This window comes from Anomaloglossus baeobatrachus, chromosome 7, assembly GCF_048569485.1.
Source record: "Anomaloglossus baeobatrachus isolate aAnoBae1 chromosome 7, aAnoBae1.hap1, whole genome shotgun sequence".
Lineage (NCBI taxonomy): Eukaryota > Metazoa > Chordata > Amphibia > Anura > Aromobatidae > Anomaloglossus > Anomaloglossus baeobatrachus.
In genome coordinates, this window is record NC_134359.1 from 96209596 (window position 1) to 96225268 (window position 15673).

Consider the following 15673-nt stretch of genomic DNA (forward strand, 5'->3'; position numbering starts at 1 on the left):
GCACTAAAGTCAGAGCAATCCAATGTTTTAACGGATTGCACTCATCCGTGCAAAACGCAAGAGGAACCGAGACCTAATAGAAACTCTTTGGAGGGAGCTGAAACCCAATGTTGTCCAGTGGCAGCCCCAAAACCTGAAAGATCTAGAGAAGATCTGTATGGAGGAGAGGGCCAAAATCCCCTCTGCAGTGTGTGCAAACCTGGTCAAGAACTACAGGAAACAACTGACCCCTGTAATTGCAGACACAGGTTTCTGTACCTATTATTAAGTTCTCTTTTTCTATTGTATCAAATACGTATTTAATGCAATACAATGCAAATTAATTATTTAAAAATCATACAATGTGATTTTTCTGGATTTTTTTTTTTAATTCGGTCTGTCACAGTTGAAGTGTACCTATGATAAAAATTACAGACCTCTCCATTCTTTATAGGTGGGAAAATTTGCAAAATCAGCCATGTATCAAATATTTATCCCACTGTAGAAAGGGATCTGTGAATTCAGTGGAGTGGTGTCATTAAACAAATGCCATCTTTCCTATTCAGTTTATCGAATGCATGTGTGTATATTCACCTCTCTGGCCTTAATATGACCTTATATTGAAAGGCGCATGAAAAAGTCACGTCCTAAAGCAGCGAATGCCATTCCCGTCACCGTGCGGTGTGACTGTGTTTCTCCTTGCATGTTTATCTTAGAATATTGGTTCACACTCTGCGAATTAAAGTCAGACTCTCCGATGAATTCTCCGTTCTTTCAGTCTCACTGTTTCATTGTAAGAAGGATTGCGATCAGCGGAAAAAAAAAAGTGATAAAATATGCAACAATTCTGGTATTAATGATATTTGTGGTTTTATGCAGCAGATTTTGTTTTTTTTTTCCCTGTGTTTTATATTGCAGCTCTATGTTTTGTGCTTTTCTGATATATAAGGAGCAGAAGGCGGCCATAAGTCTGTTGACAGAAAAACCCCTTTAAATCTTTATTTAAGCTCTATTTTTAGGAAGTTGTATTAATTGTCTCTTCTCAAAAATATTCTCTCTCCATACATCTGTAGGTCTAGAAGCATGCATTAAATAGTCAAATTATTGTAACACCTGCATGACCAACTCAGCACAGCCAGAGAGAAAAAAACAGCAGGCTGTCCTGAGATTCAGCTGTTTGGGGTTGACATTCCCCACCGAGCTGAAGATATGGTTGGACTCCATATAGACCTTTTTAAAATTGTTGCTCTGTGGGGCAACTTTGCCTATCTTGACTGTGTGGGTGAACCGGTAATACAGACTGCATAGGGGAAATTTGTAAAACTTGTTGCTCTATGAGGGAAGTCTGCAATCTTGACTGTGTGGGTGAACGTGGAATACAGCCTCTGTAAGGGCCCTTTTTTCAATTCCAATTCTTGGTCTATGGAGAGACTCTGAAATCGATTTCTGTGGGGTCAATGTTAAAAATTTTAGGTTCTGCATTTACTTGCTATGGTGGCAGAAGCCCTTTAAGTCATTTACCTATTGCATGCCCTTACCCCAAATTTATGTTCCTTTTGCAGCCCCTAGCCCTTACTACAACCATTTTAAAGCCTCGAACTTGGGCTCCCCATTGCCTTGTATGAGGTTCGCTGTTTGGGGTCAAGTTCACTTGCCGAACCAGTTTGGGTTTTTTTGTTTTTTGTTTTTTTTTGTCTGTTCTGGTTCAAAAAACCCGAATAGCCACGGGTTCGCTCATCACTTGTAGAGATAAGTGAACCTTAGGCTCGGAAAATTATGTGAAATCAGCCAGATGAATATTGCGTTGTGCTCGCTTGTGAGTGATGCTCTGCATTGTGCACACTGCGGCTACTGTTTCTTCAGCTCAAATTAGGCTGACATTTAGCGTACTAAAATGTGTAGTCCATAGAAAATTAAAAAAACGACGCGCACCGAGCTTCGGAAATGTTTAGCTTTTGGCCCATAGCAAAACATTTCCGGAGGTGTGTGGGCGATGTTAGTTTATTTATTTTATTATTTGTTTTTTAATTCTCCGTGAACTGCATATCTTAGTACGCCACATGTAAGCCTAATTTGAGCCGAAGAAACAGTACCCGCAGCGTGCACAATGCAGGGCATCACTCAGACGCGAGCACAGCACGATACTCGTCTGGTTGATTTTCACATCATTTTCCGAGCCCAAGGTTCCCTCAACTCTAATCACTAGCCATGACTAGAACATCCTTATGAACTTGTCGAGCTTTTTATACTATATTTAGTACTAAAGCAAACGTTTGTACTTTGTTTAGCACAACTATATCTCTGTAGGTATTTAGATTTTTTATTAATGTATATTTTATCTATTTAAGAAAGCTCGTTATTAAATAAAGTTTACATTTTAGCAAATCGAATGACCTCCCAGTGACGGCACACCGTATTATAGTGCTGAAAGTATACCGGGGTCAGATACTCTCAGATGAGCTCACTGACGCAGAATGACAAAATTAATGGTTGCAGGTTGATTTTATGGCATGTAACCATTCTATTGTTTTTATTAGCTCTGTTCTGACTATTACGCCAAATCCCATAAGCCCGAAGCTCGTGTTACCTTCTGTATGCAAGATGTCTCCTGATTTATGGCATTTGGTAATAAAAAGTAGATTAACAGGTCACTGACTTGCTCTTTTAGTGTCATTAAAAAGTCCTTGTGATGTATTATCTCCTGTGCACATATGATGTAAATTATGATCATAGACCTATAACATTTACTGATATAACGGGAAGAATGACCGGTCTTTGGCCATGATTTTTTTCCCATTAGATTAACTACTTTGCCGTGTGCTGCACTTTGGACATAATGTCCACATTTTACTGGGATAATAACGGCTTTAGCAGTTGTTCGTTGATATTCCTGAATGACAAATTGAAAAAGTGAAATCTGGTTTTGACATCTACGGGAGAGTTATATTCTGCAGATACACTGCACTTCTTATTGTCACTTTTGTCAAAACTGCAGCTACAAGAAATCAACTAAAGCACCACTGAAGAGGTTTTTATATTTTTTTCAACCACTGGCGTTGTGTTTTTAATCTAAGCGCCCTGCCCCATCTTATACTCACCTGCCGGCGTCTTCACCTTCTATCACCACCACTCCTGCCGGTTGCTCGAGTATTTCATGCAGCGTGCCGGAGGAGGTCACTCGTCATACTATTGAGCTGACATATCACTGTAAAAGAAAGAAACCTAAATAAATTCTAAAATGCTAATATACTGTAAAATGAATTACATATGCCAAAAGTTAAATCTTTACTGGCCTAACCTTCCTACCATGGTACACTGATCTCAGTTTCGGAGCTGTGATTCATTAGGAGAGCAGACTGTCAGTCATTATATGTCTCACACTGGTGACGCCCCTTTCACGTAAAATAAGCTCTGGAGGCAGATTCTCTGTGAGATCTGTGTCCGGCCCATAGATCTTAAAGGGAATCTGTCACCAGGGTTTTGCTGCCCCATCTGAGAGCAGCATAATGTACTGGCAGAGACCCTGATTCCAACAATGTGTCACTTACTGAGCTCTTTCCTGTCATTTTGATAAAATTAATGTTTTCTCTGCTGCAGATCTAGCAGTTATACAGCAGGTCAAGTAGTCTTCTAATGATAATCTACTGATGATTAAACAGTAATTTTATCAAAACTACACTAAGTAGCCCAGTAAGTGACACATCACTGGAATCCGGATCTCTGTCTGTACATTATGCTTCTCTCAGATTAGGTCGCAAAAACAAGGTGACAGATTCCCTTTGAAAGCTCTTTCACATGTAAGAAAAACGTAGATTCCTCTGGAACAAGACATCGGATCACCGATATCAAGATAAAATCTTTCTATGACCAAAATGCCCAAATAGAAGGGTTAGAATGGTTAATCCTACTTAGGTTGCCTTTAAAGGTGTATTCCAGTTTTGACTGCCTCTATCCATCTGCAGGGTGTCCATGTGATAAACTGAGAAGTTCTTGCAATCGGTAGGTTGCTTATATCCTGCTCGCATGAGTTGGGTCAGTGTAAGGCTATGTGCCAACAGGGAAAGTGTCCTGCGGTTATATCCGCAGGAGCTCCCAGAAAACCGCAGCACAAATTTGTCTGTTTCCATGCTGCGGTTTTATTGCGGAATGTCCTGCGGATATGCTACGGGCATTCTGCATTGAGGATACAGTACCATGGCTTCGGCACTGCATCCTCAATGCAGAACAAGTGCTGAGCAGCACTTCTCTCCGGCTGTGTCTGTCAGCGTCTGCACTGTGTAGGAGAAGGTGGGCGGGCCTGAACTAGCTCTGGCTGTCACATGACCGGAGCTCGTGCAGGCCCCACCCACCTCCTGCTTCCTGCTCCTAACTCCACTGCCGTCCTCTGCAGCGAGGGGAAGTGACCGGGTGTCTTCTATCAAGGCAGGTAAGTATGGGACCAAGACAGATTTCCGCAGGTAAATGTGCAGGAATAATTGACATGCAGTTATGTGCGGCTGCAACACATCTGCAACATATTCCGCAGCCGCACATTCCGCAGCGTGGACACGAGACACTCCCCATGTCCCATAGGATAACATGGGGAGTGTCTGTACATGCTGAAACCTGCGGATTTATCTGGAAAATCCAGATAAATCCGCAGGTTTTCCGCGGGAAAATCCGCAGGAGCAAGCTCCCGTGGGCACATATGGCCTTAGACTCTTTAGTTTCTATATTTTTTGCATCCTGTCGCTGTACGTTATCCTGCGCTGCATGCTAATGCATAAGACCGTATACAGACTTCCGCTTTTCACAAACCTGTTCTATTTGTGGTTTTCACAGATAAAATGTGTAACCATTCACACATCTATGGGGGTTGTTTGTGGACCATGTGACTGCAGGTGGAGATTAAAGATGAGTGGACCTGTGGAAGTTCGGTTCGGCGGGTGCAGCCGGACTTTAAAGTTCTGGTTGGGACTCAGATTTGACCTGAACCTCAATGGAAGTCAGTAATTGGGCAGTTCGGGTCTCCGCCACATGCAGCCAGCCATTAACGGATCACTTCTGGGGGGTTAGGTGAGCGGGATTTTTCCATTTTTATTTTTTTTGTTTGGTGCACATTATATCTTATTATACTGATTTTACCCCCTCCCCCCCTCCCGTGTGAGCCAATCAAACACTGCAAGAGGCTCGCGCTGGACTGAGCACCGAGCGTACCCGAGAACAGAGATATTTGAGTGAGTGGTTTGCATACGTAAAGTACCAGAACTCTGTTTCTTTTTCTTTTAAAGTCTGTGTTTGGTATGAACCCTGAACCTCGCGTTCACTCATCTGTAGTGGAGATATATTTCTTTATCCGCGTCATGGATCAAAATCATTCATGCAAGTCTCTGGGTCTGAAAAATCCCAGAACGCACACAAATGGCATCAGTGTGCTATTAGCGTGCTGTCTGTGATTAACATTGTAATGGATAAGAAAAGCTTTGCAAGTTATATTTTCAAATGTGAAAATCACTGATGAAACTGATTGTAAAAACTGACACTGACCAAACACTGATGACTTTTGGACCTTTTTTTGCGTATGTGAAAGAATCCTCTCTGAATGAGGTCATTGATATGCCTCCTAGCACTCCTTCAAAATACTTATTTCTGCAGAAGTGTTATACTTTCTAATTTTACCTTTTTTTTAGAAGGCTGAACTCAATAAATTCCAAATCTACAAATTTTCATAACTTCAGTTTCAATCAAGTGAAAGAAAATAAAAAGGATGGTTTATTACATTAATCAAGTGCATTTGTTCAAGGTGATAAAACACGCTTTTACTTTCCTCTGCTACTAAGTGAATTTTCCGGATCCTAGGACTCTATAATCGAGCGGCACATGGCCCAGCGCTCGCCTGCAGACGGGGAATGGGAGTAGAAAGACAAAAATTACACCGGTTTAGAGTCTGCATCTTTGAAGCTTTTTACCGATTAATGTAATTTAGAGGAATTTTTGTCTGACGGTTTCCTGAAATAGGCATTAATGTAATTTTGTTCTAAGAAATCACGGTGTGGCCAGATGGAGCAGCCAAAATCCACAGCTCAAGTAGCCGCTTGGATTTTTCAATTAATTGTTACACAATCACTTGGTTTTGAAGAACGAGAGGTTTTATCTGTACAGCCGATTGTAATGGCCACATTGCTTTGCACGAAAAAACTGTTTTGCAAAATCAATCAATTGTTAATATATATATATGATCACAGGTAACCTGTGATGAGCTAGCATTGCCATCATGGTCGGGTACTCCGAACTCGTAATGAGCAGTTGGATGCTCTGATGGGTGTGACTCAAATACCTGAGTATATTGGAAGCCAATTGGGGACTTGAGCATTTTTCCTAGAAATCTTCCATAAAAATGCTCAATTTCTCCATTGATGATTTCCATTATTTTCAAGTCATACCCGTCCAAGCATCCAACTGCTCGTTACAAGACCCAAGCATGTAAGTGATCGCTCATTACTAATAACCTGGTCAAAAGTGGACAGCTTTTGCTCTTATTTTATCCCCATTGCTCCCTTAACACTAGAACTACTGAGGTAGTCATTTTGACTACTTTGCACTATGTATTTCTATATAGGTGTCACGAGTCCAGTAGTTAAGTATTAGTGTTTTTGTTTTATTTGATTGATGGATTTGGTACTGAGTAAATGGGAGGATGAGATAGTCAGTGGTGATGAGCGAGCACTACCACGCTCAGGTGCTCGGTACTTGTAACAAGCAGTTGGACGCTCAGATGGGCGTGACTCAAGTACCCGAGTATAATGGATGTCAATGGGGATCTCAAGCATTTTTCCGGATAATTTCATGGGAATAAAATGCTAAAGTTCCGCATTGATGCTTGGATATTTGAGTTGCGTCCAACTGCTTGTTACGAGTACCAAGCACCTGAGCTTGGTAGTGCTTGCTCATCACTAATTGTCAGCTCTTATTTCAATGGCCCTGAATTATAATTGATAGTGAAACCATGCTCCTATGCTCAATATGAGGTGACAACCAGTCGCTTTGCACTATATCGTTCACTGGAGAATTTTAAGGATGACTTTTCACCAAAGTTTTCATGTTGAATTGGACACATACTGTAATAGGCGCTGCAGAGCATAATAAACCTTTAAATTTTTTTTTCTTTTTTCTTTCAATTTTACCTCCGTTATGGAGATTAATTTAAACTTCTGCAACCTCACCATTGTAGCAGATTTTGGCTGTTTCTCACCCAGTTTTAAGCCTCCTATACCAGAGGTTCCCAACTCCAGTCCTCAAGGCACACCAACAGTGCTTGTTTTCAGGATTTCCTTAGTATTGCACAGGTGATAATTGAATCACCTGCAAAGGTGCTGAATCCAACACCCATGCAATGCTAAAGAAATCCTGAAAACATGCACTGTTGGTGTGCCTTGAGGACTGGAGTTGGGAACCTCTGTCCTATACAATACAGTAGTTTAATTCATTGACTGTATTTCAACCTATACATAAAATTGATGATCATTATCACCGGTTTGGTATAATTGGCTACTCATACACCTGGGTATAAACCTACAAAATCTCTTGTGCTTCAAAAGTGTACCTAGAGTTAATGCTACTTTGACGGCAAAGGGTGGTTGGTACTGTACAGTTATGGAGGGAATAGAGTAACATAGACCCACTCTTCCCAGAACCAGGCTTACTCTGAGAGGGGTATGACTAAGTGCCTACCAGTCTTCACCGGAGGCTCTGATGGCGAGGATGGACTTGTCTGATGATAGGCACCACTCCAGGGCAGTTCTTGGTTGCCCATCAAAGTTGGCGCAAGATGAAATGGGGGAAGTGATGCACTGCCACTAGGGAGGGAAGAACCTGACGTCCCTAGACAGGTTCTTTCACCCCATGCGGCGATCACGTTCCTATCCCTGTCTTTAGCTAAACACTGCAAAAACTGAAAAACTGCAACTTGCGACCATCCCGCTGTTACAGCATGTTAGTAATTGAAATTTTGTAACCGCTCGGCAGCCGCAGGTTAAAGACTTTCTCTAATATGTTTTAGGGATTGCTTACTACAAGTTCCTCACTTTTTAGATACGTACAGGATTTTCCTGTGACTGTGCAGTGTTTTTTTTATATTTGAAAACCTTGTACAGATGAGGTCTAATTAATGCCAAATTAACAGATTTCTTCTTCAGTTATATTACCTTGAGAGTTTAATACTGCATCGTAATGAGATTCACCCATGAACTTCTTCTGCCATGACCTGAGAAAAGAGTGTTCCATCAACAAATGCAAGTGACATAAACAGACTTTCATAAGGTGCTCACTGTCACAGTAGAGGCTAATTAATGTCCATTTTCATAATTATGGTCACTGACCTCCTTCACGACTGGGAGATTTTCATTAACGGTTGGGGTTTAAAATGCGACACAAAGAATCGCGGTTCTACTGCAGTAGCAAAGTGAATAAACACATGTTTTTAGTATCTTCAATAATTTTCACCTTATACAAAAGATGTGTAGTTGAAAAAAGTCCAGTTGGTGCCACTATTTAGATTTTTTTTTAATGAAATATACTTCACATTCGGGTTTCAGGTCACAGATGAGACACTTGGCATGCCCCTGATATGGTAATCGAATTTCCGCCAGAAATCCCTTGTGGTTATCCATAGATAGTGTCTTTTGGGATCCATACTGATCTGTATTTTGTTTGGGTTTTCTTTCTGCTTTTTCTTTTTTATGTTTCCCCTTGGGGGGAACAGTACATTGAACTCTATGAACAGGTATTGTTCTTAGAGTTTTTAACAGACTAATTTGCTTGTATGAAAATATTAAGATATATATGTTCTGATATGTATCCTCTCAGATAATATTGTTAATTTAATGTTATGATCCTATGGTTTTCTATCTAAAATAAAGTATTTTTGTATTATGCACATCCTTCAATAAAACGAGTTTTAAAAAAAAATACTTCACGTGAAATAGTCATACCGTGTAATATAAAATATACATTCCTATACAGGGGAACCTCGGATTACGAGTAACCCGGTGTGCGAGAATTTCACTATACAAGCAAAGCTTGCTGCATATTTGTAACTCTGTTTGTGAGAAATACTTTGCTGTACGAGCAAATACCGCACACACTTCCGGTTCCGTACTTTCACCGCGCTCTGACCCGCTTTGGCTGCCACTTGTGGACTGCAGGCACGTGGATCCGGTAACAATCACAGCCCATGCAGGGGCTGCTGCCGTCTTTGCTTCATCTTGGCTGGCGCTGAGCGGTCTCTGCACACCTCCCACAGGCAGCTCCCTGGCCAATCAGAGGCAGGCAGTTCATGCCTATGACGTCAGCGCGCTGGCCAATCAGAAGCAAGCGGCTCATGTGTGACGTTAACTGCGCTGAAGTACTGACAGCAGCAGCCCCTGCATTAGCGCGATTGTTACCGTATCCACATGCCTGCGGACTGCAAGAACCAGGGAAGAGGCCGACGAGCGAACAAAGGATAGGTGAGAATACTGTGTGTGTGTGTGTGTATGTGTGTGTGTGTGTTGGCACAATAGGGGACCAGGATGGGACATTACTACAAGTTGTGGAACAAATTGTCTGAGTTCCAATGATTTCCTATGGGACAATGTGCTTTGCTCTACGAGTAACTTGATTTAAGAGCACACTCCCAGAACGAATTAATCTCGTAAACAAAGTTTCTACTGTATATTGAAACATAATAAAACACAATATAAAAAACAATATAAAATAACACAATAAAATATATTGTTGGCATGCATGTTAAGATCCGCATATGTCAAGATGCTGACATTTTCCTTTATCAATAAAGGAGCAGAATCAAAACGGCAACATACAATAAAAAGTATATATAATATACTATAGAAGAGATTACAAGGTTTTTCAGAATAGAAGGCCTCGTGTTCCTCCCAAGAAATTGTTCAAGGTCAAAGACACCAATTCATAAAGACTAGCGATTTTCTTGCCAGTCTCAATGAGAAGCATGATGGAGTTAGACACTTCCAATTCATGAAGAGGTGCCTCTGTGAGACTCGCCACAAATCTTAACTCCGGTCGCTGCAGTTGGCGCCAAAATATTGTGACTTTTCAACAGCAATTTGCTCCAGAATTCTGACAAAACTGCTTTGATGAAATGGAAACAAGAGTTCTTACATTGAACAAAAAACAAAAAAACAACTTGGATGCTTGTTTCTTGTTTCTCAACATGCAAGCGTTCTAGGTTTAACAATTTTCAACTAGTAATCAACCACATTGAGTACACTGGGCTGTAGCGATAATCTTTTTTGCACTATTAAAAATTACATTCCCTAGTGTTTGGTAATATGTACAGTGACCAGTTTTATTATCTCACATAAATAATTAAACCGAGCTCAACAAAGGGTTATATTAAAAGATATCTCTAAGTCTCCATTTACATATCTCATCACTTTCTCTTACCAGCCTTTTATCACTGTGCATAGCCATAATCTGTGATATAGATCAGATTATAAGGTGTTAAGGCTGCTTTACATGGTATGACCGATTGTGCGATTTGACAATCGATCGTACCCGCCCCCGTCCTTTTTGCGTCACGGGCAAATCGCTGCCCGTGTCGCACAAAGTTAGTAACCCCCGTCACACATACTTACTTACCTCTCGTGCGACCATGCTGTGGGCGACGAACGTCCACTTCCTGGAGTGGGAGGGACGTTCGGCGTCACAGCGACATCACACGGCCGCCGGCCAATAGAAGCGGAGGGGTGGAGATGAGCAGGATGTAAACATCCCGCCCACCTCCTTCCTTCCACATAGAGCCGGCGGCGGCCGCGGGAGGCAGGTGAGCTGCTCATCGTTCCCGTGGTGTCACACAGAGCGGCGTGTGCTACCACGGAAACGATGATCAACTAAATTAAACGATATTATGGAACCTAGCGAGCAGTACACGATTTGTGAGCGATACTGCGTCGCTAGGAGGTGTCACACAGGCCGGCATCACCAGCGATGCCGGATGTGCGTCACAAAAACCGTGACCCCGACGATCTATCGCACGATAGATTGTCTGGTGTAAAGCAGCCTTTACGTTTGGGACAGAATGTTATCCTGCCTGCCATACCTGCAGTCTGGAGCATGTTAATGCACCGAACAATCAAAGCCTTTATCTTTCATTGGGATCCTCCGTTTTTAAAGAAGGTACTTGGCTATGTATTTATCATCTGACCCTTCATTTGCTTGTAACTGGTACCGGCAAATAAAATCCGATTGACAATGCTGTCGGCCATCACTGTCATAGCACAAGTGAGTCACACTATAGATGCCCTTGGAATACTCCTCAAATAATTTCGTTTTGGTTTCGATACTTAACCTGAAGTACGGAAAACTTTTCATGCTTCAATAGGACTTGACAAATGTATATAAACCTACAACTTCCCTTATAGGGAAGGTCTAATATTGAAACAACCAAACCAAAAAAGTACCAGTGACCAAAACACCAATAAGCAAGGTGGTAGGGAGGGCCACTGGTAAAGAAAAGACCAAAGCAAGTACTTAGTAAAATACAAAAATAATTTTTGACATTGTTAGGGTTTTTTTAACCTTCACCACAACTTCAACAGAAAACATGGAAATAAAGTTATGTTGTAGATGAGTTTGTTCCACTTTTCACAGTCAAAAGTTCAAGGCGTTACCATAAACAATTTTTGAAAAGCTCTTTGTTACTAAATTGGTAAAGTTATTTAGCATGAAAATCAACAAGTTTGAAGTTGTTTTGCTCTTTCTATCGGCTTGTGTTCTCCTGCCGTCAGAACATTTGTCTTTCATTGCTTATAGCTCATTGCCAAGGAGACAGGCTGACCGAAAGTGGCTGAAAATATGTAGAAGCTACTTTCAAGGCTGTTATCTGATGCCAATCTCCAGCCCGGTAATTTCAATAGAGTAGTTTAACAGTACTGCTCACCGCCCCATCCTTTTCAGTTCCTGACCGAGAGCTTTTATCAGTCCTGCAAAATCAAAAGCCCCTGGTCCTTACACATTGACTGCTTCAGCAATTCTTTGCCTATTTCATCCAAAAAATGTTAAGCCATGCACTTCTACAAAGGCACAGTTATCTTTATATGTAATTGTAACGATAATGCAATTTTTAAAATAAGTGCTCTGACAATCACAGATCACAATCTTAGAAGGACAATGCTGTTGAACTAAAATTGCAACTCAAGGAGACTGGAGGGGCATTTACACTGCAAGAGAATTATGAATGAGTGTTGTTAAAAGCGCTTGTTTCACAATTATTTTGTCTTGTAAACAGGTTGCCTATTGAGCTAAATGTAGAACAAAAGATCGTCATTCTCGGCAGTGCGTCGTTCTGTGTAAACAGGTCTCAGTTTGCTGAGAACAATGGTAGTATAGATCTCTGTGCGCAACCTTTACTTCTATCAGTCTAAACAGGCATTCACACTACAACCGGTCAGTAAAAGTTTATCAATCTGCAGTCATGTAAGCTGGGTTTACACACTGCAACATCTCAAACGACATCGCTGTAACGTCACCGGTTTTGTGACGCAATAGCGATGTTGTTTGCGATGTTGCAGTGTGTGAATCCTATCAGCGACCCGGCCCCTGCTGTGAAGTTGTAATCGTTACAAATCGTTCAGGACCATTCCTAGGTCCTTTGTTTCCCGCTGTGCAGCATGAAGTTTGTGTGTGAAGCCTTTTCAGCGACTTTGTTAGCAACTTCCCTTTCAAAAGGCTGCTTATCAACGTCCCCAACAACCAGCTAAGTCGCTCTGCAGGTCCGGATCGCTGTTGAGTTGTTGGCCAGGTTTGCCTGTTTGAACGCTCACCAGAGACTTAGCAGAGACTTAGGGAGGTCGCTATTGCGTCACCAAACCGGTGACGTTACAGCGATGTCCTTTGCGATGTTGCAGCGTGTAAACCCAGCTTAAGTGCCGCCAGTGGGTCTGTGTAAACAGACTCTATATTTACTATTCTTCTTGTAAAAGGTTATCCTTCAAGGCAGAGGGTTGTTCTTTTTTAGTGCTTTTAGGTGGACTTTATTAACCTGCAGCTTGTCCTCACTCTTTCAGAAGGCATCCGATATTGTAGTTTTTGATAGTAATGCTGGGTGCTGGTTTTCCAAACTCTTCTACTGCCAACCTTTCTGTAGTACATTTTTTTGTCTGGGAAGTCAAAAAAACGTGCCATATTCGCTGTGATCAGGGTTCTGTCATGTCCCCCTGTAAAGGTGAGTGACCAGTACTGGTCCATTGTGAACCCAGGTGCTTCATATCCAACTTTGATATATACATGTCAGGGTTATCACATGAGGCGCTTTACATGAGTTCAGCCACTTGTCGTCTTTTTAAACACTGATCAGAAACTCAAGGAATAGTATTTGTTTCCTCACTCCTTCTCTACTGTCCTTCAGGTCAGTACAGCCAGACAAATTAAACAAAGTTGACAGCTTCTCATTTTTATGCTTTGTAGAAATGTAAGGGCAGAGCATATTGGGCTGTATTTGTAGCATCTGCACCAATTCTGCTATACCAAAATACAAGCATAACCCATCACTTCCCATCCATATCTATTTTTTTTTACTTGGTGTAAAAGTTGCTATTCTCCTAAATCTGTCCTTTTTTGTTCCTTTGCCTGTCCAGATATAGCCCCCTCTTCCCTATGAATAAATCTGATATTTGTAACCAGGTGGGTGTGTGCCCTCAAGACTCCCATAGAGAAGAGTTGACTTGAGCGCCACATCTACTTAGATAATAAGAATAGATTTATATATTGGGAAGGGTCTAAATATCAGGAATGGAGAAACGTAGGAGCAAAAGAAAAACAGATTTAGAACAACATCGATATATTTACAGCAGATAAAAAAAATTACATTATGGCAAGTGACATGTCTAAGTAAAAATGTTTGACACTAAATTCAGTATTATTAATGAGCGCTGCTCAAGGAAGAGATCTGTTAAAAATGTGATATTCAGAAGTCATATGGTTTTGTTAAAAAAAGACTCCAACTTTATACTGAACCTATTCCACCTCCTTATGACTATGCTTGTTTCTCAAATATATCCTGCCCGATAAGTTTAAAAGTTCTTTTTGCTTTGTCACCAAACTTTTCCCTGTTATACCCCAAGTTGAGAGCCGGTACAGAAATCCATTTACTTATGAACATTCCTTACGTAGAAGTCAACCGGTTAATGTTTGACACACGTAAAAATAAAAACAATGGAAAATGATTGTTCCCCTTTTTTTTCCTTTTAGGCTTTTAAGCTCCTGGCGAGAGCATTTTAAAGCAGCTAGTCTTTAGCAGCCATGGATTGACGCTGAATGCAGTCATCCGTCGAGGGCACACATCGGCTCATGCTACTGGCCTTTCATTCCTGATGAAAAGAAGTAGTAAATAATGTGTCAGTAGACCTTCCAAGTGGGACTTTTACCGCTTTGTTCCCTTTATTCACTGGGAACATGAAAGCTTTTAAAGAGCATTTTCTGAAAGAATGCTTCAGAGCTTGGGTAGAAAATTGATACTTCACTGCCAAACGTATTGCCTATTTAGTGTCTGACCAGTTTCATCTTGTGATCAGGCAATGACAACTTCATTATACTGCAATATAATGGTTTCAACAACACATGCTACTTGTGTATCTGATGGTGCGCAGTTTACAAGTGCTGTATCCTGAATTTTAGCGGATTGAAAACTTGCTACTAAGGTACTTTTGAAAATATGTTGACTGCTGACTAATGGTGTAGTTTTTTGTCAGAACTTCTAGAATGTCAAAATTATTATTTTTTTATACTTTTTAAAGGGAATGTGGCAGCAGGTTTTTGCCATGCAATATGAGAGCAGCTGGATGTAGAGGCTGAAACCCCGATTACAGCAATGTCTTTATTGGGCTGTGTGTTGCTATTTCAATAAAATCAGTGGTTTATCAGCAGGAGGTTGACTACAGGATTAAGGCCCAGTCACACTAAACAACTTACCAGCAATCCCAACAACGATCAAACCTGATAGGGATCGCTGGTAAGTTGCTAGGAGGTTACTGGTGAGATGTCACACTGCGACGCTCCAGCGATCCCACCAGCAACCTGACCTGGCAGGGATCGCTGGAGCGTGGCTACATGAGTTGCTGGTGAGCTCACCAGCAACCACTGTCCCAGCCCCCAGCCAGCAGCGCCGCGTGGAAGCGATGCTGCGCTTGGTAACTAAGGTAAATATCGGGTAACCAACCCGATATTTACCTTGGTTACCAGTGTACGCAGCTACACGTGCAAAGAGCAGGGAGCAGCGCACACCGCTTAGCGCTGGCTCCCGGGTCTCCTAGTTACAGCACACATCGGGTTAATTACCCGATGTGTGCTGCAGCTACATGTGCACAGAGCAGGGAGCAGCGCACAATGCTTAGCGCTGGCTCCTTGCTCTCCTAGTTACAGCACACATCGGGTTAATTACCCGATGTGTGCTGCAGCTACATGTGCACAGAGCAGGGAGCAGCGCACAATGCTTAGCGCTGGCTCCTTGCTCTCCTAGTTACAGCACACATCGGGTTAATTACCCGATGTGTGCTGCAGCTACATGTGCACAGAGCAGGAGCCGGCACTGACAGTGAGAGCGGAGGAGGCTGGTAACAAAGGTAAATATCGGGTAACCAAGGACAGGGCTTCTTGGTTACCCGATGTTTACATTGGTTACCAGCCTCCGCAGAAGCCGGCT

The 15673-nt window shown here is 41.8% G+C and overlaps 2 protein-coding genes across 6 annotated transcripts in view; one reads left to right on the forward strand and one right to left on the reverse strand.

The window, feature by feature from the left end:
* The window catches only part of UBE2F (ubiquitin conjugating enzyme E2 F (putative)), a 302268-nt gene that overhangs the window by 282442 nt on the left and 4153 nt on the right, over positions 1-15673 (forward strand). The gene's annotated exons all lie outside the window — the stretch shown is intronic.
* RAMP1 (receptor activity modifying protein 1) overlaps positions 1-15673 on the reverse strand; it is a 464674-nt gene that overhangs the window by 138260 nt on the left and 310741 nt on the right. For 2 of the 4 annotated variants that reach the window (XM_075317495.1, XM_075317494.1), the window contains exons 3-4: positions 8163-8221; positions 3078-3184 (exon numbers count right to left, since the gene is read on the reverse strand). The exons of the other annotated variants lie outside the window; for them this stretch is intronic. In XM_075317495.1, coding sequence (XP_075173610.1) covers positions 3132-3184; positions 8163-8221 — 112 coding nt within the window. In that variant the 3' untranslated portion in view covers positions 3078-3131. The remainder of the gene's footprint in view (positions 1-3077; positions 3185-8162; positions 8222-15673) is intronic. 4 annotated transcript variants of the gene reach the window in all.